The sequence below is a fragment of the Aspergillus multicolor genome (genome assembly GCF_047715735.1).
Source record: "Aspergillus multicolor strain CBS 133.54 unplaced genomic scaffold BDW74scaffold_1, whole genome shotgun sequence".
NCBI lineage: Eukaryota > Fungi > Ascomycota > Eurotiomycetes > Eurotiales > Aspergillaceae > Aspergillus > Aspergillus multicolor.
In genome coordinates this window covers 311,816-328,618 of record NW_027395952.1, presented here as the reverse complement: position 1 = coordinate 328,618, position 16,803 = coordinate 311,816, and the positions used below count along the sequence as shown (strand labels likewise).

General features: G+C 52.7%; 7 protein-coding genes across 7 annotated transcripts; 4 read left to right on the top strand and 3 right to left on the bottom strand.

Moving 5' to 3' along the window:
* The first annotated feature begins 315 nt into the window (after window positions 1-315).
* Window positions 316-2,617, top strand: clxA (calnexin). The gene is made up of 5 exons (XM_073722551.1): window positions 316-573; window positions 636-918; window positions 974-1,104; window positions 1,157-1,810; window positions 1,862-2,617. Exons 1-5 carry the CDS (start codon window positions 454-456, stop codon window positions 2,354-2,356), a joined length of 1,683 nt encoding a protein of 560 aa, XP_073589321.1. The 5' UTR covers window positions 316-453; the 3' UTR covers window positions 2,357-2,617.
* Window positions 2,618-3,477: 860 nt separating this feature from the next.
* On the top strand, window positions 3,478-5,566 carry BDW74DRAFT_141445 (CoA-acylating methylmalonate-semialdehyde dehydrogenase). The gene is made up of 2 exons (XM_073722550.1): window positions 3,478-4,305; window positions 4,356-5,566. The coding sequence occupies exons 1-2, from the start codon at window positions 3,570-3,572 to the stop codon at window positions 5,408-5,410; spliced, it is 1,791 nt and encodes a 596-aa protein (XP_073589320.1). The 5' UTR covers window positions 3,478-3,569; the 3' UTR covers window positions 5,411-5,566.
* A 16-nt stretch (window positions 5,567-5,582) lies between these two features.
* BDW74DRAFT_141444 (uncharacterized protein) lies at window positions 5,583-7,037 on the bottom strand. Its single transcript, XM_073722549.1, has 4 exons — window positions 6,684-7,037; window positions 6,540-6,581; window positions 6,030-6,488; window positions 5,583-5,956 (listed from the first exon to the last, which is right to left on the bottom strand). The coding sequence occupies exons 1-4, from the start codon at window positions 6,735-6,737 to the stop codon at window positions 5,816-5,818; spliced, it is 696 nt and encodes a 231-aa protein (XP_073589319.1). The 5' UTR covers window positions 6,738-7,037; the 3' UTR covers window positions 5,583-5,815.
* Window positions 7,038-7,549: 512 nt separating this feature from the next.
* On the top strand, window positions 7,550-9,126 carry BDW74DRAFT_582 (dynactin subunit 2). Its single transcript, XM_073733218.1, has 3 exons — window positions 7,550-7,601; window positions 7,654-7,713; window positions 7,768-9,126. Exons 1-3 carry the CDS (start codon window positions 7,563-7,565, stop codon window positions 9,067-9,069), a joined length of 1,401 nt encoding a protein of 466 aa, XP_073589318.1. The 5' UTR covers window positions 7,550-7,562; the 3' UTR covers window positions 9,070-9,126.
* Window positions 9,127-9,182: 56 nt separating this feature from the next.
* BDW74DRAFT_172066 (dolichyl-P-Man:Man(7)GlcNAc(2)-PP-dolichol alpha-1,6-mannosyltransferase) lies at window positions 9,183-11,038 on the bottom strand (the record flags this gene model as incomplete). Its single annotated transcript, XM_073727437.1, has 3 exons — window positions 9,183-10,630; window positions 10,691-10,969; window positions 11,023-11,038. The coding sequence occupies 3 exons, from the start codon at window positions 11,036-11,038 to the stop codon at window positions 9,183-9,185; spliced, it is 1,743 nt and encodes a 580-aa protein (XP_073589317.1).
* A 121-nt stretch (window positions 11,039-11,159) lies between these two features.
* On the top strand, window positions 11,160-12,203 carry BDW74DRAFT_141437 (YOS1 family protein). Its single transcript, XM_073722548.1, has 4 exons — window positions 11,160-11,259; window positions 11,322-11,381; window positions 11,443-11,553; window positions 11,699-12,203. Exons 1-4 carry the CDS (start codon window positions 11,226-11,228, stop codon window positions 11,752-11,754), a joined length of 261 nt encoding a protein of 86 aa, XP_073589316.1. The 5' UTR covers window positions 11,160-11,225; the 3' UTR covers window positions 11,755-12,203.
* A 759-nt stretch (window positions 12,204-12,962) lies between these two features.
* Window positions 12,963-15,586, bottom strand: creB (ubiquitin C-terminal hydrolase CreB; the record flags this gene model as incomplete). Its single annotated transcript, XM_073726269.1, has 3 exons — window positions 12,963-15,074; window positions 15,221-15,361; window positions 15,551-15,586. The coding sequence occupies 3 exons, from the start codon at window positions 15,584-15,586 to the stop codon at window positions 12,963-12,965; spliced, it is 2,289 nt and encodes a 762-aa protein (XP_073589315.1).
* Window positions 15,587-16,803: the final 1,217 nt, after the last annotated feature.

The following is a 16,803-nucleotide window of genomic DNA, read 5'->3' as shown; positions in this document are numbered from 1 at the left end:
GTACTCTATCTACTCCATTGACTTTCCCCAGCCTCCGTAGCACCAGCCATTGAGAACCATGCTCCTGAGCTATGTTTGTGTATTTTGACAATATGAAAGCAGCAAATCCGTGACAGCACAAAAAGACAATTACACTTGTACTCCTGGCGGAGTTGGGAAGAATAATGGATAAGGTGAACGTCTAGCCCCGTCTGCCCAGGGCCCCAGTGCCGACAGAACATTGGAGAAGCTGCACTAACCCGATTGAGCCGAAGGCTGCGGGAAGAGGCCACCTTGAACTTAACAGCTTCATTGCTTTATATAACCGACTGTGATTCTTTCCCCAACCTCTCTTCCTTTCTCCCTTTGTCCTCTTCCGCGCTGTTCTAGCTCGACTTGAAGCCGCCCTTTTTTTTTACCTCCCCGGAGGGCCAATTGCCTAACGCTTGCTTGTTTTGCTTTCTGCCTTTCACCATGCGTCTCAACACAGCTCTTACCTCCGCTTTGGTCTCCTCGGCCTCTCTCATGGGCTACGCCCATGCCGAGGAGGAATCCGCCGCTGATGCTTCGGTCGTAGAGAGACCTACTTTCACGGTCAGTTCTTTTTTCATTTGTTGGCTTGATGTTTCTCGTTTGCTAACTCTCGTCCTTTGCAGCCCACCAGCCTTGAGGCTCCCTTCCTAGAACAATTCACGGACGACTGGCAATCGCGATGGACTCCTTCGCACGCCAAAAAGGAAGATTCCAAGTCGGAGGAGGACTGGGCCTACGTCGGTGAATGGTCCGTGGAGGAGCCCTCTGTCTTCAAGGGTATCGAAGGAGACAAGGGTCTCGTTGTCAAGAACGTTGCGGCCCACCACGCCATCTCCTCCAAATTCCCAAAGAAGATCGACAACAAGGACAAGACCCTCGTTGTCCAGTATGAGGTCAAGCCGCAAAGTGAGTAGCTTCCCCTACTTCGTGTTGAACGCGGTGCTAACACTATCCCCCAAAGACTCCCTGGTTTGCGGTGGTGCCTACATGAAGCTCCTTCAGGACAACAAGAAGGCTTTGTCCGAGGAGTTCTCCAACGCCTCTCCATACGTGATCATGTTTGGGCCCGACAAGTGCGGTGCTACCAACAAGGTGCGATCAGTTAACCTTTACCTCTTCATTGACATCCGCTTATTCTTTACAGGTCCACTTTATCTTCCGCCACAAGAACCCCAAGACCGGCGAATACGAGGAGAAGCACCTGAAGGCTCCTCCTGCTGCCCGTACCAGCAAGCTCACCTCCCTTTACACCCTTATCGTCCGCCCCGACCAGTCCTTCCAGATTCTCATTGACGGCTCTGCTGTCAAGAACGGAACTCTCCTCGAGGACTTCACCCCTGCCGTAAACCCCGAGAAGGAGATTGACGACCCCAAGGACAAGAAGCCCGATACCTGGGTCGACGAGGCCAAGATCCCCGACCCTGAAGCCACCAAGCCCGAAGACTGGGATGAGGAGGCCCCCTTCGAGATTGTTGACGAGGCCGCCGAGAAGCCTGATGACTGGCTGGAGGATGAGCCCAACAGCATTCCCGACCCCGAGGCTGAGAAGCCCGAGGACTGGGATGATGAGGAAGACGGTGATTGGATTCCTCCCACTGTCCCTAACCCCAAGTGCAGTGAAGTCTCCGGATGTGGCCCCTGGTCTCCTCCCATGATCAAGAACCCTGCCTACAAGGGCAAGTGGACTGCGCCTCTGATTGACAACCCTGCTTACAAGGGACTCTGGGCTCCCCGCAAGATTGCCAACCCCGAGTACTTCGAGGACAAGACGCCCTCTAACTTCGAGCCCATTGGCGCTGTACGACCCCTCTTCCCTTGACTCCAAAGAATGCGACTAACTCTTTCATAGATTGGCTTTGAGATCTGGACCATGCAGAACGACATTCTGTTCGACAACATCTACATCGGACACTCTGTTGAGGATGCTGAGAAGCTCCGCAAGGAGACCTTTGACGTTAAGCGTCCCATTGAAGAGGCTGAGGAGGAAGCTTCCAAGCCCAAGAAGGAGGACAAGCCCGTTGGTACTACCGTTAGCTTCAAGGAGGACCCTGTCACCTTTGTCCGTGAGAAGGTTGACCAGTTTGTTGGCCTCGCCAAGGAAGACCCTATCAACGCCATCAAGCAGGTCCCTGAAGTTGCCGGTGGCCTGGGTGCCCTTCTCGTGACCATGATCCTCATCATTGTTGGCGCCATTGGAGCCAGCAGCCCCGCCCCTGCCCCTGTTAAGAAGGGCAAGGAGGCCGCCAAGGCTACCAAGGAGAAGGCCAGTGAGGCTGTCAGTTCCGCCGCGGAGACTGTCAAGGGCGGAGCCACTAAGCGCACCACCCGTTCTTCTGCGGAGTAAGATCGTCAAAACTTCAGGCACGGCATGAATAACAAGCACTTTATTCGCCCTCCGGCTCATAGCTGTTGCAGTAATCTTCAAAGGTTCTGTCCGTCACAAATGATATTTCTATGAGAATGAATTATATGTACCATGAATTTTGATCAGCGAACTTCCGCTTTCGACTGCATCCTGGGACCAGACCAACGCAGATACTTTATTAGTGATAGCACTAGTCATCAAATTAGCAATTGAACCTCTATCGCGTCACCAACTAAGCAACTGGAGCTTTGAGGTACACCGTCCGACCTGCATATAAGGAAGGTCCACCTGTCTAGATAGCCACCGTGCAGCGATTAGGCCATGGTCTACAGTCCGTTGAGTACTTAGTATCAGTATTAAGGCACTATAACCTCATATGCTTATAGGCTTTGGACCATGTCCAATTCATAGTTGACACTTTATGTTATGGACATGGTCAATATTATATTGATTATGCCGTGGATACTCTGACAGGTGAATCTTCCTTGTATGTAGGCCAGAGGATGTAGACCGAGTCGACGACAGTCAAAACAGTATGGAGTTCCAAGCACAAGCACATGCATATATTTGGCACAGAGATACTCAGAGATATATACCCATACTTTGCCGTAAACCGGGTTCGTATTTGTGCTGATTTGGGGTTTTAGGGCGAGGTTATTCAAATCTGTTGGTTACAATAACACCTGTAGACTCAGTACATTATGCTCAATTCGGCGAGATATGCGATACCGGGGCTACCCCAAGTTGGAGTTTGAGTCTCGACCCCGGCCGAGAGTCAAATTCTCTTGACACATCGCATTAGGAGGCAAGGAAACCAGAGTAGACAAGCTCAGCCCTGGTCATCGGATATGGGCACCAGCTTCTCACTTTTCCGACCATGGTCCTGACAGACTTGACCAGCGACTGATTCCGGGGTAACGATTCTAAGGAATCGCCTTCCTAAAGCAACGGGTGTTGTGATTGGCTGCAATCGCCGAGGCCTTATCGGTTTCCCTCGGGCTGGGAATACAGTCGGATAACATACCGCGATACAGGCACATATAACCCTCCCTTGACCGTGTCCGTTGCCATCCATTCCCATTCAAGCTTCTTACCAAGGCAATCCTTTTTCTCTTCCATCCCCTCTCTCTTTAGGAACCCTCTTGACATCTCCTCTTAAGCCATTCACGCCCTCCTTTCCTTGTCTCTGACCATGGCCGCCCGTCGGTCTCTTGCCCGGTCCATCCCCGCTCTCCGCGCTGCGTCTCCCCGCACGACCGTGGTCGGCATCTCAACCGCCAGGGCTGCTGCAGCGTCAGCATCGCGCTCCCTTTCAACCTCCTCCCTCTCTTCCTCTCGCTCGCTAGCATCACAGACATCATCAGTCGGCACCATGGCTGCCCAACGCAGACTTCACGCTACTGCTCAACAGCTCGCCCCCGCAACTACATCCGCGGCTAGCACCGCCACTGAACACCCGACGAGCCACGAGCCCATCGCCAACCCTATTGATACCACCAATTTCCTTGATAATGAGTTCCTGCCTTCCAAGGCCAGCACCTGGATCGATCTGTATGACCCAGCCACCAACAACCTCGTCACCCGTGTGCCCCAGAGCACCAATGAGGAACTCCGCGCCGCTGTCGAGTCCGCTCAGAAGGCTTTCCCAGCATGGAGGGCTACGAGTATCATGGCTAGGCAGCAGATCATGTTCAAGTTTGTTAGCTTGATTCGTGCTCACTGGGATCGTCTGGCTGCGTCCATCACTCTCGAGCAGGGCAAGACCTTTGCCGATGCCAAGGGTGATGTCCTCCGTGGTCTGCAGGTCGCTGAGACTGCATGCGGTATTACTACCCAGATCACCGGCGAAGTGCTGGAAGTTGCCAAGGACATGGAGACGAGGAGCTACAGGGAGCCCCTTGGAGTTGTTGCTGCTATCTGCCCTTTCAGTACGTTTCTGATACCCTTGTCCTGATTGTAGGCACTAACAAGTGTACAGACTTTCCTGCCATGATTCCCCTCTGGTGTATTCCTGTTGCTACCATTACTGGAAACACCCTGGTTATGAAGCCCTCCGAGCGTGACCCGGGAGCAGCCATGATCCTTGCTGAGCTGGCCAAGGAAGCTGGCTTCCCTCCTGGCGTCATCAACATCATCCACGGATCTGCCAAGACCGTTGACTTCATCCTCGACGCTCCTGAGATCAAGGCCATTAGCTTCGTCGGTGGTAACCGGGCTGGAGAGTACATTTACAGCCGTGGATCCGCCAACGGCAAGCGTGTCCAGGCCAACCTAGGTGCCAAGAACCACGCCGCTGTGCTTCCTGACGCAAACAAGAACCAGACCCTCAATGCCATTGTTGGAGCTGCCTTCGGTGCTGCTGGTCAGCGTTGCATGGCTCTCAGCACACTCGTCACTGTCGGCGAGACCAAGGAGTGGCTTCCTGAGATGGCAGAGCGCGCCAAGGCACTGAACGTCAACGGGGGTTTCGAAGAGGGTGCAGATCTTGGCCCCGTCATCAGCCCCGAGAGCAAGAAGCGAATCGAGGATCTGATCGCCAGCGCTGAAGAAGAGGGTGCCACCATCCTGCTCGACGGAAGGGGCTACAAGCCTGAGAAGTACCCCAACGGCAACTTCGTCGGCCCTACCATTATCACCGGCGTCACCCCAGAAATGAAGTGCTACAAGCAGGAGATTTTCGGTCCTGTCCTCGTTTGCTTGGAGGTTGACACTCTCGACGACGCGATCGAGCTCATCAACAAGAACGAATATGGAAACGGTGCTGCCATCTTCACCCGCTCCGGCCCCACGGCCTCCAAGTTCCAGAAGAACATTGAAGCCGGCCAGGTCGGCATCAACGTCCCCATCCCCGTCCCTCTCCCCATGTTCTCTTTCACCGGTAACAAGAAGAGTATTGCTGGTGGCGGTGCCAACACTTTCTACGGTAAGCCTGGTCTTCAGTTCTACACCCAACAGAAGACAGTGACGAGCTTGTGGCGCGCCGAGGATGCTGTCAGCACCAAGGCCAATGTCGTGATGCCTACTCATTCTTAAGCTAAAAGTCAACGGATGATCTGTTTCTTACAATGATTTGGTTTCAGTCTCGGTTTAGGTTTCGGTTCTGATGATGATAATTGGTTTGCTTCTGTTATATACTCTATTTGTAGTCATTGTTGGGGAATACCATGATTTCAATTCCTTATCTGACTAGCCCATCCTACAGTAACGTAAGGTCCTTTCATTTGGATGACTTCGCATAAGATAACCATTGTTATATACTGTATTTGTAGTCATTGTTGGCGCATACCATGATTTCATCCATCTGACTAGCCCATACTACAGTAACGTAAGGTCCTTTCATTTGGATAACTTTCGCATAAGATAATCAGATACAACGCCGTCAGGTCTCGCCGGCGATACGGCGTTCATTCTAACATTAGATGTTTCGAATTGCCCGATCTAGTAAGCCATGTCCTCCTCGTCATCATGTGGAGGAACGAAAGTGTACACAAGCCTGGCCAGAACATACTCTCCGTTGTTGGCACAGACTACCCGACGAGTATGATAACGCTCGCCATTAATCGTCTCGAAGCCCCAAACCTATAAACCCGTTAATCACAACACCTCACAACACCTCACAACACCAACACCAAAACCAGAATGAACTGCATACCTGCTCAGCTGTCCAAGTCGAATCCACACTCTCCACCCAACTCTGCAACCAGAGTCCCTCTCCCTCCCCAAACCCCTCCCCAACAGCATCAACCAAGAACCCTTCAACCTCACTCCCATCCGCCAAAATCTCCCCACGCAGAAAGCGTCCGATCTTCTCGTCCTGGATCTTCGTATGCACTTCCACGTCGGGCCTCACTTTCCCGCCGTCTTTCGCGGACCCGCGGATGAACCGCGACTGGCCCTCGACTTTGCCGAAGATCGCGTCGCTGTGCTCGCGGCGCTTCCAGTCTGTTACGCGCGCTTCGCTGGTTCCCTGCAGCCCGCCCGTCACGACGTTCTCGACGTCGATGTGCTGGATTGTTTTGTCGGCCGCGTGCTCGGCGTCGGCGTATTGCTTTGTGTTGAGCGTTACGGTTACCCATGCGAGGGTTGTGCGCATGAACCAGCTTAGGCCTTGCTGGTGGGGTGTTAGTAGGTGTGATTTGGATGGGGTGGAGGGGAGGCGTACCATTGCTAGGACGGGGTCGGTTGGGTCGGAGGTGTTGCGGTCCTGTTAGGGCTATGTTAGGACCTGTTGTTATCCATGTTGATGCTTTGAGGGGTTCCCCGGAGGTAGCGGGGATGACGGCATATTCGGAATCGGATCACGTACCATCGACCAGCTGCCATTGTAGTTTTCGAAGGTGATTTCCTTGGGAGTAGCCATCTTGACGGACTGGATGGAAGCTAACTGGAAGGTATAGTTGGAGTAACTAGGGCTGAGATGTCGTGGAATGTACGTCGAAAGACGAGGCCGGATATCGTAGTGGGGGAGGAAGATCGGTGTCACAGGTGTCAGTGTCGAGCGGAACTGGTCGGCGAGCTTGCTTTATATGCCCGGTGCCTGAGCAAGGTAGTCTATGTCTTGCAGTTTCAAGTGGCGCACAGGGATCAAGTCAGTGGTTGGTGAACGTGAATGCGTCTCCGCAGTGGTTGATCTTGCTGCTCCGCTTCTTTTGAGGTTGGGACGAAGATCCCGCCGCTTCGAGACCGAGGTTGGCTGACTAGTCGTGCATGTGGTTCTTATAACCCTTGACCTTGGACCCTAGGTCTACGTTTTAAGAAAGCTTCAATGAAGTATGATACTTGGGACATGGTCAAGAACCCTCGGCCTTCAAGAGTCTGCTAAGCAAGGTGAATATTGTCTTGAACTTGTATACATCTAGTTGCTCCGTAGTACATTGCTTGTTGGGATAGGATCAACCTCACTAATCCTGCATGTGATGGCTTCCAAAACAGCATCAGCGTAACAGAGCAATGATTTACCACTCGAATAACATGCTGATGATGGTATATTCGTAAGACCGGACAGCGCTTTGTCCTATGGTCCCTGGATAGCTGTGCTACTGCTACCCCTCACCAAGATGTGGAGCCGCTAGCCCCAGGCCGCAAGGCAGCTTCCCCTTTCACGTGCTCTGGAGTAATCGACAAACAACCAAACACCGCTACAATGATAACTCCAGACAAAACAATATCTCTCACTGCTCAAGCCATGGCTTTCAACAAGAAGTATGCTGGTCTGCCGGACCTGGTATGCCTTGATTTGAATCGTCTTTTAAAGCACTGTTGGCTAATCTGTTCAGGACCTCGCTCCCGATATCTACGAGACTCCGGACCTAACGGACGAAGCCTCCACCGTCCCGGTATTTAAAACTGCACCAGCCTTCCAATTGAGCCCGTTTCTAAAATCAGCGCAGACAGCGACGTTACGCACAGCCTCCAATGCAGACGATGTTGGATCCGACCCTGATATTGACCGGGACCCCGTCAATGCGGACGAAGCGCGTAATCATTTTCTCGGAGCTACAGTCGACGCCCGCCATGTGAACTTCTCAGACAGCATTGCCACGAAACGAAAGTCTTACAGGAGCAAGAGTAAGCAGCGAAGGAGTCAGCTTGCCGAGGGCGAAGACAGCGATGGCGAGATCGAGAGCCTGGAAAGGAAACTGGCGCGACTGCAGCGCGAAGTGGAGGAACTGAAGGATGAGATGGCGGCGTCCCAGCAACCGGGTACGGTGGAATCCGACATGGCTCCAGATGAGACGAAGCACACGCTAGATGATGGAGTTGAGAAGCTCAGTCAGGCACTGGACAACCTCTACGCCTCATCACGGGGTGCTTCACAGCCTCACTCGGCAGCTGCTCTGATATCCCAGAGGCTTGCAGCAACCCCCTCAACACAAGCAACCGAAGCTGGTGCAATCCAGACGCAAGTCGCAGCAAGCAATGAAGCTGAAACTGCCGCTCCCGCCGCTGGCATCCTTTCCCACGCCGCAAGCTTCGACACTCGCCTTGCTCTCATCGAGTCCGCAATGGGCATTTCCACCTCTTCGAATCCCTTCATCTCCGAAGGAGCCTCTGATCCTCCCCTCCAGCCAGTCCTCCCAGCCCTCGGCCACCTCACCTCCCGCCTCTCAACCCTCATGACCCTCCTCGTTGGACCAAGCCCTATCCCCGCGCTACCTACAACATCCGCCGCCGCCTCAACAACCGTCACAACCCCACACCTCGAGATGCTCTCCACCCGCGTTAGGAAGCTTACAACCGACGCCGAGGCCCTAGCATCAGCCCGCAAGCGCGCCCTCGACTCAGCAAAGGCTGCCCAGAGCTCCCGCCACCGCACAACATCCGACTTCTCTGCAGCAATCGAGCCCGAGCAGGCTGCCCAGCGTGACGAGCAAGCTACGAAGATCCAAGCCCTCTACGCTACACTACCAACCATTCAATCCCTTCACCCAATTCTTCCTAGTGTCCTTGAGCGCCTGCGCTCCCTCCGCGCCATTCATGCAGGGGCCGCGCAAGCCTCGGAGTCGCTGGACGAACTCGAGAAGCGCCAGGCTGACATGGCGAGTGAGATAGAGCAGTGGCGAGAGGGCCTGAAGGCTGTCGAGGAGAAGATGGGCCAGGGCGAGGCAGCGCTGAAGAGTAACATTGAGCTTGTCGAGCCGTGGGTGAGAGACTTGGAGAAGAGGATGGAGAAGCTGGAGAGCGGGAATTGAATTCTTTAGCATAGCATAATCGACGCAGATACCCAGTGATAGATTAGATAATATGGACGGGAGGGAAATGCCGGTCGTTCTTCTTGATACTGGTACAAACTAATTCTCACGACCTATCTCACCCTCTCCAAGATCCTAATCCTCTCTTCCATCCGGATCTCTGCCCACCAACCCCTCGTAACCCTGTTCCTAATCTCGTCCCTCAATCCCCTCCACAGGCCCAGAATACCCCACTCACTGGCATTCTCACCAAAAATCGATGCAAGAATCTTCTCCTCAACAGCACCGCTAGCTTCCTCACCCGGCTTAACAATACGCAGCCCCGCAAATCCCGTCACCGAGTCGACAGCTTCCCACGCGTAACTCTGTGAATGCGCAAATTCGGTCGACGAGCCGGAGAGGGAAAGGAGAACTTCTGCTTCAGCGGGTTCAAGAAGGACATAGTCGAAGCGTGACCAGAAGGTTTGCTTGGCGGCGAGGGATGGCGGGGACGGGGATTTGTCGTAGGTGATTGAGACTGGAAGATCGGAGATATTATGCTGGTTGTTGGGGAGTTGGAGGAAGCGGGTCACACCTGTTTGGCAGGCGAGGTTGCCTAGGTGCACGGAGATGGGGATTGGTTGGTTTGATGTTTTGAGTGCTGTGTTGAGGATGTGGTCGTGGAGGGCGTTGAGGGCGTGAGCGCCGGGGTAGTTTGCGGATGAGGCGGGGAGGAGGACGAATGATGAGAGGAGGAACGAGGTTAGGGTTGAGATGATCATTCCCAAGGACAGGAAACGGTAGGTGAGGGACTTGGTTCTATGTGTCCAGATGTAGGAGTTGCCGATGGCTGCGGTGGCGGTTAAGGGTGGGATTGCGTAGACGATGAAGCGCCATTCCTTATGAGGCTGCGCGGAGTAGATGGCAATGTAGGCGAGAGATGGAACGAGGATGGATGCAGCTGTGCGCCGGGTTGCAGGTTGGAGGTGGGATATGGGGATGCCAATGAGGTAGGTTAGGGGATTCATTAGGAGACGCGGTAGAGCGTTGGTAAAGTAGTAGTGCCATGGGCTTGTACCCCATTCCGAGGACTGGCCTGCGACGACATTGAACTTGAACGCTGTGAGCTCCGGCCAGAGGGGATACTGCTGCCAGAAGAAAGAGTCGACAGGCAGGGTGATAGAAAGGCCGAGGACGAGACCCAGAATGCCAGCGGGGATGATCTCTCGCTGTATACTGATGCGACTTGATGCAAAAAGGAAGAGAGTATGCGTCGCCAGGAAGAGCGCCAGTTCAGCGCGGAAGACGATGCCCGCGATTGTGATGAGGTATAGGGCTATCCTGCTTCGCTTGCGGTACGCGCTTGAGCTTACCGGTTCTGGAAGAAGAGCTGCCAGAGCAAAAGTTGTCGTGCTAAAGGCGAACATATTGGACAACGTTCGCGACGCATAAAACAGAACATGGAACTGGCTAGCCTGGAACAAGAGGTACCAGACGGCAGCGGTCTTCCCGGCCGCGCGTCGCAAGCCGCTCGCAAAGTAGAGGAGTGAGAGAGCATTGAACAAGCCCAGAATTGCCCGAGCTAATGCGCGACTTCAGTTAGTAAGTTATCATTTGTCAATAAAGCTTCAAAGCTACTCACCTACGAACTGCCGGTCAATGTCATGCTTCAGCCAGGTAATCGGCGACGAAAGCCCGGAGAGAGCGACAGCACCGGCGAAGGTCCGAGGAACAGCGCCGGGGAACGTAAAGTGGTCATATTCGGCCTGCAGCACATCCTTGACATTGCGCGTAGGGATCCCATATGTCTCAATATCATGAATGGCCTGGATATGGAACGACTCCTCAACTTTGGTGTATGGAGCGATCGCTAGATGTAGGAGGACCAGCGCCGGGATAGAAGCGAGCAGCAACAGGTATCCTGGCCATAATTTAGTATTCGCATGAATTCAGTAAAGTGATCAGCAAGCTTACCAGCATCCCGCAACATTGTGCGCCGCAAATAACGCAGTTGTTGATGGTTGTAAGAAAGTCGGAGCGGAGCCCTCTCGGATGTATGCCGTCAGTCAAGTCGATCTGGCAGCTTCACCTTCACTTCCTCCGACCTAGCCCACTGACCTCACCTCTCTCCCTTCCAACAACCCACAACAAGCTCGAAACTTAGAATCACATTCACAATGTCGTTCTTCGGTCTCGGAAGACTCGTCTACGGTTCGCAGCCCCTCGCTCTCTCCGTAACTCGAGGTCCGCAACTAATACGCTCTTCTTCGCAGTCATAATCCTCATAACGAACTCCATCGCAATCCTCTCCGAAGACCGCTTCCTCGCACGGAGTACGCAAACTATCCTCTACAAGAAATACACGATTACAAAAGCTAATAACTTCATCTCTAGTCGGATGGGGCCGACAAGCCGCCGACCCTGCCTTCGGCGCTTCATACGACAGCACAAGCGTGAAAGCGAAGACGATAAACCTGATAGCTAGTGTGCGGACCGTGATGCGGAGTACGTTTTCCACCTGCCCTAAAACCCTAATATCATTACCAAGCTCTCTTATCCTGTTGAGGGGCTGTAGGAGGGGTCTCTTGCGATGACGCTACGTGTAAGCCGGGAACATGCATGAAAAGCTAACATGTGGGAAACAAAACAGTACCCCTAATCGTGATCAACACGATAATAATCGTCTACGAGCTCATCCTTGGATGACGAACAATATCTGCCCGACGCGTTATTTTCAGCCTTTCTCCTTTTTTGTGTTCTATATTCATGTTCTCGGGATCCGCCTCATGGATAGATGAGACGGGAAACAAAACTAGCGACATCGCATTATACTATAATCTACGGGCTCGCCCACGTTATTCGCCGTTGCATTGAATGACTGCCGCCCGAGTTACATTGGGATCGTTACGCACTTGTGGGATGGAGACGGGGGGCATCAAAGCTGGAGGAAGAAACATCTGCTTACGCGGCAGATGTCGCCTTACTGCCGGGGTATGAGCAGGGCTTCCCGCGAGGTGCTGTTGAACCTGGAGACGGTCAAGCCGAGTAGGGTAGTCTTGCGACGTGCGATGACGCTGTGGCCCATAACCTCCTCCATACTATCTGTTCTTAGCGCATTATTTGGATGTATTATGATATGATAATGAAAATATCCATTATATTTCTTTCTGGTTTGAGCTATGGATCGAGCTTATTAGCAGGATACACGTAGATGTGAGTACCCATATGATAAGACAGTCTTGATTGTACATTGTCTTCCCTCCCCACATTACAACTCCAAACAGAAGGAACATGTCTAGGAAACAAGAAATGCAAAATGAGCCATGCGCCCAGTGTGGGTTTCGGTCTCTGAGAAGTACAATCTGTATGTAGTAACTCTTTTGCTTCCCATGAGTATAACAGCAATGTCCTTTCCCTGATCCAGACAATCAAGCTGGTAGGTACTGTGTGTGGCGACTACCTCCATGATATAATAAGATAATGCTTGCGAGCATGCATCAGAGACACAACCAAAAGAGAGAGAACAACAGGAAAAAGGAGATGAAAACCGCCCCAAACGCCATAATCGCCGAGCTGTGTGAGCCGAACACGGATATCACAAATAAATGGATCACGAGGACATAAAGCAAGAAACATAGGCAACCATAACGAAGATCTGCTATATCAGTATGCGAGTCAAATGCCGCGAGATGAGATAGATGCAACCCATGTCCAAGAAAAAGGGCGGGAAGTAACACATGAACCGGACAGCCACCATGGCAGGTGTTGCTATGGGTGCTTGAATCCAGCTGTGAAGAGAAAGGAAGGGAAGGTGATGATACATCAACAATATATGTACGGCGGCGTATTGTATGTGCACAGGAGGAGGGGAAAAGGAGGAGGGTAGGGGTAGGCTGGAGAGGAACGACTGCGGCTCATGATGAGAGAATATTGAAGGACTTCTTTCTGAGGCTGAAACTTCGCCACTTGCCGTGACTTGATCGCTCATGTTTAGAGTGCTTTATGGAGTCTTGTTCGCCAGATGACACTGCAGGGCTCTCAGCTCGGGGAGAACGTATGAGATGGTCGTTCAGTGGCTGTGATGATGGTCGTGAAGGGGGATCAGACAGTAAGGGTGACATTGGTGACATTGGGGTATCTTGCTCAGGCTCATCTGGAACTTTGCTCAAGGCGTGGTTTCCATTTGGCACAGGGGGTATTTTAGAAAGAGATGTTCGGCTTTCTTTGCTGCTCAATCGCTGGCTAAGACTTCTGAATCGACCAAGACCGCCGGCTGTTTTCTTCGACGAACCATTCTCGGTGTGATTGCGCCGATCTTCGTCTTCTTTCGATACCTTGCTCGCCTCAAGAGCTGCCTTCAACTCGTCGTCTTCTCGTCGTTGCCGCTCTTTGAATCTCGTCTCTACCTCCTTGCGACGCAGTTTCTCCTTCTCCTTCTCAGCGGCCTTCCGCTCTTTCTCTCGCTCCTTTTCTTCTTTGACTCGTTCTTTCTTGGATTGTAAATCGCTCTTTCGAGACGATAGTGGGGTTGTAGGTGTCTCAGGGATTGGTGGTATCGGAGGTAATGAAGTAAGAGGCGCAGAGACAGGAGCGGGAGAGGGTAGAGTTTCCGAGTCCGTGACAGTATGCTCAAGATGTGTTGATAGCTGGGGTGCGGTTGGAGCTCGCTTCAAGCCCGTAAAGCGGTCATGCTCTTCATAAGTTGGGAACTGAAAGGCACTTTGAGCGTGAGCAAGGGTGGCCGAGCTCGCGAAACCGTTTTGTTTAAGGATGGAAGCATTCACTTCCACGGGCGGCTCCATGTTCTCTTGCTCTTGTTCCTTCATTACTGCCTCCATGGTTGTCTCTTGATAAAAGAGCACATACGCGCAGGCTAAGCCTGGCTTGTCCCCGAAAAAGTTGCGCACATAGCTCTTATCCACAGGTTCTACCATTTCATCATCGAAAAGCAGCCACCCTCTATCCTCAGTCTTAATGATAGACACATAGTGCCCATGATAGGGCCCACCGCCAATATGTACGACAACCGCGTACAACTCGTAAAGACGATCGGGGTCTTCGGCGTCATCCGTCGTGTTAAAGAGGCGAAGGTGGTATGGATAAACGACTCGATGAAAGAGTTTCTGGAGTCGTTGGAGATCTTCAGTATACTTGAAACGCTTGAGGTGCAAAGCCAAGATTCGGGGCAAACGCTTGATCTTCATTCTCTTCTCTGCTTCTTGGAGCCCACCACAATTATCGCAATGAAACTTGTTTCTCTCACATAGCATCTCCTCCGCCGAGAACTTCCTCAGGCACGAAGTGACTGAAGAATGCTGCTCAAGATCCACCGAAAGATCGAGGAAGACTTCATCGCGCTGCGACGTCTTCTCGCAGGTGAGACATTGTGTTTCAGAGGTCAAAAGACCCTCGAACAATTCGTGAACCCACCGCGTCGTGTTTGGCGTTCTAGAACCGGAGCTAGACGAAGGTATGAGGGTATCTGAAACCTCACTCGTAGGGAGGGGAGTCTCTAGTAGTTTTGCAGCGGCCTTTTCCACGTCCACGACAACTTCATTCAACAAGAGGTTGAGAAATTCGTGAGCGTCTTGATGCATGGCTGTCCGGAACATCTCATTTTCGCGACGGAGCACCTCCAAAAAATGTTGCGGCCGGATTATTCCAATACGCGATTGACTTCCAACGACCGATTCAAATATGTCCTTGAGCGAAGAAAACAATGATTCCGATATGCCGTAGCTCGGGGAGTTATCAGCAGTCTCGAGAAGAGGAAGCGTCTGCAGAGCTACCTTCTTCTTGTACTCCGGGGAATCTTTATCTTCTGGCTTCTGCTGGGGATTTGGAGGCTGGCCAGGCCGCGGGGAATTGACGGCTTTCTGCTTCTCGGCTAGCGCCTCTGCTTCCTGGCGTGCATTCGGATCCTGGTAACGCAATGCCTTTGCAAGTGCTGTCTCTAAGTCCTCGATTGGTGTTCGCTTGGGATAGTTGAGAACGGCTTCTCGGAAAGGGACAGAATAATATAGACACTGCAAAATCGAGTTACAGTAACTGCCATAGTCCGTTAGTGCCATGAAGCAGCCGCGACTGCAAAGTAACCACCCACCAAGTGTTTCCGAACTGTTATGAATGAGATTAGTAAAGGCTCAAGGTGGAAACTCTAATATACACTTACGTTTTCCATTCCAAAGAACTTGTCACTGCCATCCCCTCGTATAGGACCCAGTTCAGTAAGCATCTTCTCTAACGGGGTCATCGGAGGCGGTTGGAGCTCCTTCTTCGGGGTAGGTGCCCCGACTGAAGGTGCGGCGGATCCCTAGCGGAGAATTAGCATTGCTAGAGTAGGACAGCAATGGACCCGGATCCAAGCTATACGTAGCCCACGTCGCATCCGAGACTCATGAAAAGCAGGCCTACTGGACTCGGCGGGTAACGAATGAACCAAGGGCCGGGTAGAGGTAAAAATAGGCGAAACTTCGAAGGTAGCCATGAGACATGCACCTACCACATCTTTGCGGAAAGTTCTCAAAAAAGACCCCATGATTATCGCCGGTTCGCTTGATCCGTAGTGGCCGCCGTCATCTGGCGACGGCGGGGAGAAAGATGCCGCTGCCCAGTTCGTTGAACAGCGCAAGTGCGGCCTAGATAACCCACAGGCGGCTCAAGTATGCGACGGCTGGAGACGAGGCTAGGCAGAGGGATGAGTCAAGGACGCGGCGCAAGGAATTGGGCGACACAGAGCAGAGTGATGATTGCGGCTGACAAAGAGACGCCCGAGTAGTGTACGGTTTTCACGAACTAGGCGAGCAAAGGCTGGGGAAGTGGGCGAGCGAACGGAAGAATATGGGGCGGAAACGAGAGGGCGGAATCCAACGATGATAAGCCGATTCGATCGAGGACGCGAGGAAGGAGCGAGGTTGAATCTGAGGAAGAATTTCGAGCGGGAGAGGACTAGGACAGAAATTCAAAACGGAGAAGGAGTCGGAGACAGAAGGAGAGGAGAAACGAGGCAGAGCGAGATGATTGAGGAGAGGGAGGAGAACGATGGGGCGAGGCCGCTGTACCTCCGGGCTCTCCAGGCCGGGTGGACTCCCTCCGTACAGACAACGGTAATCTGGATGACGACGGTGGACGGGTCCGAGAGCGTCAAAACGAGGGGGAAGAGCCAATTACTGATATCTCACTGACTGCATTTACCGACTAGTTGTCCAGAATATTGAAAACCATGCCCCGGCTTTGAGAGAGGCGGCCGTGGCCCGTTTGCACCTGCTCTGATCACTCTTATCGTATGGTAATTACGGCCCTCCATCTCCATCCATCCCACTCTCGACTGCTGACAGCCAACACGGTCCCCTCATTGTCCGGTATAAGACGGAGGCAAATTCGCTTGTCTGCAGGGTCAGCTTGTCCTCTTCGTTTCTGTGGAGAGGCGAACCCGGTTTGCGCCCCCAGGATCGATTGGGGCCTTATGATGTTCACCTCAGACAAGACTTCAATATGCAGTCAGAGTGCCAGTCTGCCTGGTAGGCTCTGAGAGTTTGTCTACTCGGCTCTCTGTGCAACGTGCTTTACCTAGTGCATACTGCTCGGGCGGCTACGAAACTTCCAGATGCGCTGTCGAAGGTCGCAAGCTGCAGTATACGGTGAGACAAGATGCTTACATCGCCCCAGCGGCCAGGGTCGAGTTGTTCTGTTGCACATGTGCACACCTTCGATATGACACCTCGACCTCATGATTAGAACGAGGGAATCCCGCTG

Excerpts from the sequence above, each read along its gene's own strand:
- BDW74DRAFT_582 (XM_073733218.1), top strand. The coding sequence starts at position 7,563 with ATGGCTTTCAACAAGAAGTATGCTGGTCTGCCGGACCTG. Across the intron at positions 7,602-7,653 it reads ATGCTGGTCTGCCGGACCTG|GACCTCGCTCCCGATATCTA; the intron begins GTATGCCTTGAT and ends TAATCTGTTCAG. Across the intron at positions 7,714-7,767 it reads ACGAAGCCTCCACCGTCCCG|ACAGCGACGTTACGCACAGC; the intron begins GTATTTAAAACT and ends AAATCAGCGCAG.
- clxA (XM_073722551.1), top strand. The coding sequence starts at position 454 with ATGCGTCTCAACACAGCTCTTACCTCCGCTTTGGTCTCCTCGGCCTCT. Across the intron at positions 919-973 it reads GTATGAGGTCAAGCCGCAAA|ACTCCCTGGTTTGCGGTGGT; the intron begins GTGAGTAGCTTC and ends TATCCCCCAAAG. Across the intron at positions 1,811-1,861 it reads ACTTCGAGCCCATTGGCGCT|ATTGGCTTTGAGATCTGGAC; the intron begins GTACGACCCCTC and ends ACTCTTTCATAG.
- BDW74DRAFT_141445 (XM_073722550.1), top strand. The coding sequence starts at position 3,570 with ATGGCCGCCCGTCGGTCTCTTGCCCGGTCCATCCCCGCTCTCCGCGCT. Across the intron at positions 4,306-4,355 it reads TGCTGCTATCTGCCCTTTCA|ACTTTCCTGCCATGATTCCC; the intron begins GTACGTTTCTGA and ends ACAAGTGTACAG.
- BDW74DRAFT_141437 (XM_073722548.1), top strand. The coding sequence starts at position 11,226 with ATGTCGTTCTTCGGTCTCGGAAGACTCGTCTACG. Across the intron at positions 11,260-11,321 it reads TCTCGGAAGACTCGTCTACG|TCATAATCCTCATAACGAAC; the intron begins GTTCGCAGCCCC and ends TCTTCTTCGCAG. Across the intron at positions 11,382-11,442 it reads AGACCGCTTCCTCGCACGGA|TCGGATGGGGCCGACAAGCC; the intron begins GTACGCAAACTA and ends CTTCATCTCTAG.
- BDW74DRAFT_141444 (XM_073722549.1), bottom strand. The coding sequence starts at position 6,737 with ATGGCTACTCCCAAGGAAATCACCTTCGAAAACTACAATGGCAGCTGG. Across the intron at positions 6,582-6,683 it reads ACAATGGCAGCTGGTCGATG|GACCGCAACACCTCCGACCC; the intron begins GTACGTGATCCG and ends TAGCCCTAACAG. Across the intron at positions 6,489-6,539 it reads CCGACCCCGTCCTAGCAATG|CAAGGCCTAAGCTGGTTCAT; the intron begins GTACGCCTCCCC and ends ACACCCCACCAG.